Here is a 2,559-nt window from a genome sequence, read left to right on the forward strand (position 1 = left end):
ATATCTTAAGTATCTTTTCTTCCTTTCTTTCTGATATACTTTTTGTCTTATGTGTTTGTTGGTTTCTTTGAATGGTAGATATACTTTTTTTCTCTTTATTGGGAGTATTTTTATTTTACTGGAAGAATTCACTCTTTCCTGAGTATTTGTGGTAGTGATGGTTGTTTTTCAGGTACCAGACCCAATACTCTCTTAAGAATTTCTTGTACACTGGTCATGTGGTAGTGAATTCCCACAGTTTTTGTTTGTCTGAGAAATATACTCTTTGTCCTTCATTTCAGAAGAGTACCCTTGCTAGATAAAATATTCTTGACTGGCAATTTTTGTCTTTTTGTATTTTGAATATATCATCCCATTCGCTTCTTGCTTTTAGGGTTTCTACGTGACAGTCTGATGTTAGTCTGATAGGGGCTCCCTTATAGGTGACTTGATGCTTCTCTCTTGCATCTTTTGAGATTCTCTCTTTGTTTTTGAGTCTTGCCAATTTGATTATAACATGTCTTGGAGAGGACCTTTTNGGTCCGGTACGGGCGCAACACTGAGGGTTGCGATCCGTTGCCAGACACGAAAAAAGGAAAAAAAAAAAAAAATTTTCTTCTAAACACTTCCATAATGATAGAAGAATAATCATTATATCATTATTGTACAGCCAAAAGAGATGAATAAAAATGACAAATACCACTGTAATGTGAAGTAAAACTAACTCTTCCAAGGAAATGTCAACAATATTTCATTTTTTGAATATGTATGGTCTTCGCAGATATATTAATACTTGCTTTGACAGACAAAACAATGTGATTTAAACACAGATATATCAATACTCACTTTGATAGACAAAACAATGTGATTTAAACACAGATATATCAATACTCACTTTGATAGACAAAACAATGTGACTTATGAAAACAATGATGTTAACAAGTATTTTAGTAATAAAATTATGAAGAAAATTCTTCATTTTAACATATAAAAGAATATTAAGTATATATTGTCTTAATATCTAAAAGAATATATATAATATATGCACATTTTATTTTAAATATTTTTTAAAGAGCAAGATAATAAAATATCAATCCATACACATACTAAGAGATAGTTAAAATTGATAATGAAATCTGTAAGTTAAATTGTTTTATAAATTCAAAAATTAATATAAAAATAGTACTAAACTGTGATTCTTATTTTCTTTTGTTACCTATAGATTGGAAGTTGTAAGAATGTAACCGTTATGTCTCTACGCTCCAATAAATTGGAATTTCTTCCTGAAGAGATTGGACAAATGCAGAAACTAAGAGTCTTAAATTTGAGCGACAACAGGTATTTTTGCAACCACATATTAATTCACAAATAATAGTTTTTCTGGACTATAATTTTGAAAATATTTTCTCTCTTATGAAGTATAAGGAATGCAAATATCCATACTTTATTTAGAAAATGGCAGAAGCTAAGTTATTTTTTAAACCAAGTATTTCTAAATTTTATTATTTAATTATATTAAAATTATATATTATCTGTTAAAATTATATAAATATAAATCACCCAGCTTTATATAACAAAACCCTCTCATATGCAGAAAGCATAATAAGATGAAGATATGGAAAATAATTGTAATAAAAATATGTGCATATGTATGTATGTATGTGCACATATGTGTTTTCATGTATACATTTCTGTCTCCAGCAAGTTAACTGGTCAATGTGAATATTTTTAACTCCACCAGAGAGCTTGTAAGAATATTGCCAGTAAGCTAATACTCAAAAATCATAAGATTTGCACATTATGGTAGGACGACAAAATGACTACCTAATCATGTTCAGAACAGGGCGAACAAGGTAAGGATAAGTTCTCTTCTTGTAATGAAGGAGTTATATTGGTGGATGGGTAAAAGAAAAAGTGAAACTCCTCAATTTATCTTTGTATCCATCTTCTCTATAAAAGATAATTATCTTCAAATAGGAAAAAAATAAATAAATATTGACTTGTGATAACTGCTAAGCAGGTAATGTGATTAAACAATAGAATGTATAAACTCTATATTTTCAACTGGTTTCAATCAGACAAGTGATAGTATGAGGACTGAGAGAGCCTGCAGTGGAACTCTCGAAGATGAGCTGTTATGGAATCATGAAGAATGCTCAGATTCTGGAAGTTTCAGGATAAGCACAGGAATCCTCTTTTGTTTGTTAGTTTATTTAAGAAAAATGTGAATTTCATAAACTATTCTCTTAATCGTTCAAATATATTCCCACATAAGATAATAACATATTTCATTAAAAGGTTTGGATTTTATTTATAAAATCAGGGTGACAAGGAAGCACCAAGGCTTTGTGCATCAAGAGTAGGTCATGTCAAACCAACCTCATTTCCTTTTTTGACTGGGTTACCAAACTGGAAGATGAAGGGAATGCATTCAGCGTTGTTTCTGACTTTCAGGAAGACATTTTTTATTTTTATTTTTTTCTTTCTTTATTTTTTTTTTCTTTTTGTCTTTTATCGTGTCCGGCAACGGATCGCAACCCTCAGTGTCGCGCCCGTACCGGGAAGGGAACCGGAACGGGA

The 2,559-nt window shown here is 30.5% G+C and overlaps 1 protein-coding gene across 3 annotated transcripts in view; it reads left to right on the forward strand.

Moving 5' to 3' along the window:
• The first annotated feature begins 1,232 nt into the window (after window positions 1–1,232).
• Window positions 1,233–2,559, forward strand: part of LRRC7 (leucine rich repeat containing 7) — a 111,650-nt gene continuing 110,323 nt past the window's right edge. For all 3 annotated transcript variants that reach the window (XM_008587375.1, XM_008587377.1, XM_008587376.1), the window contains exon 1: window positions 1,233–1,317. In XM_008587375.1, coding sequence (XP_008585597.1) covers window positions 1,280–1,317 — 38 coding nt within the window. In that variant the 5' untranslated portion in view covers window positions 1,233–1,279. The remainder of the gene's footprint in view (window positions 1,318–2,559) is intronic.

The sequence above is a fragment of the Galeopterus variegatus genome, unplaced genomic scaffold, assembly GCF_000696425.1.
Source record: "Galeopterus variegatus unplaced genomic scaffold, G_variegatus-3.0.2 Scaffold4360, whole genome shotgun sequence".
In the NCBI taxonomy this organism is placed as follows: Eukaryota; Metazoa; Chordata; class Mammalia; order Dermoptera; family Cynocephalidae; genus Galeopterus; species Galeopterus variegatus.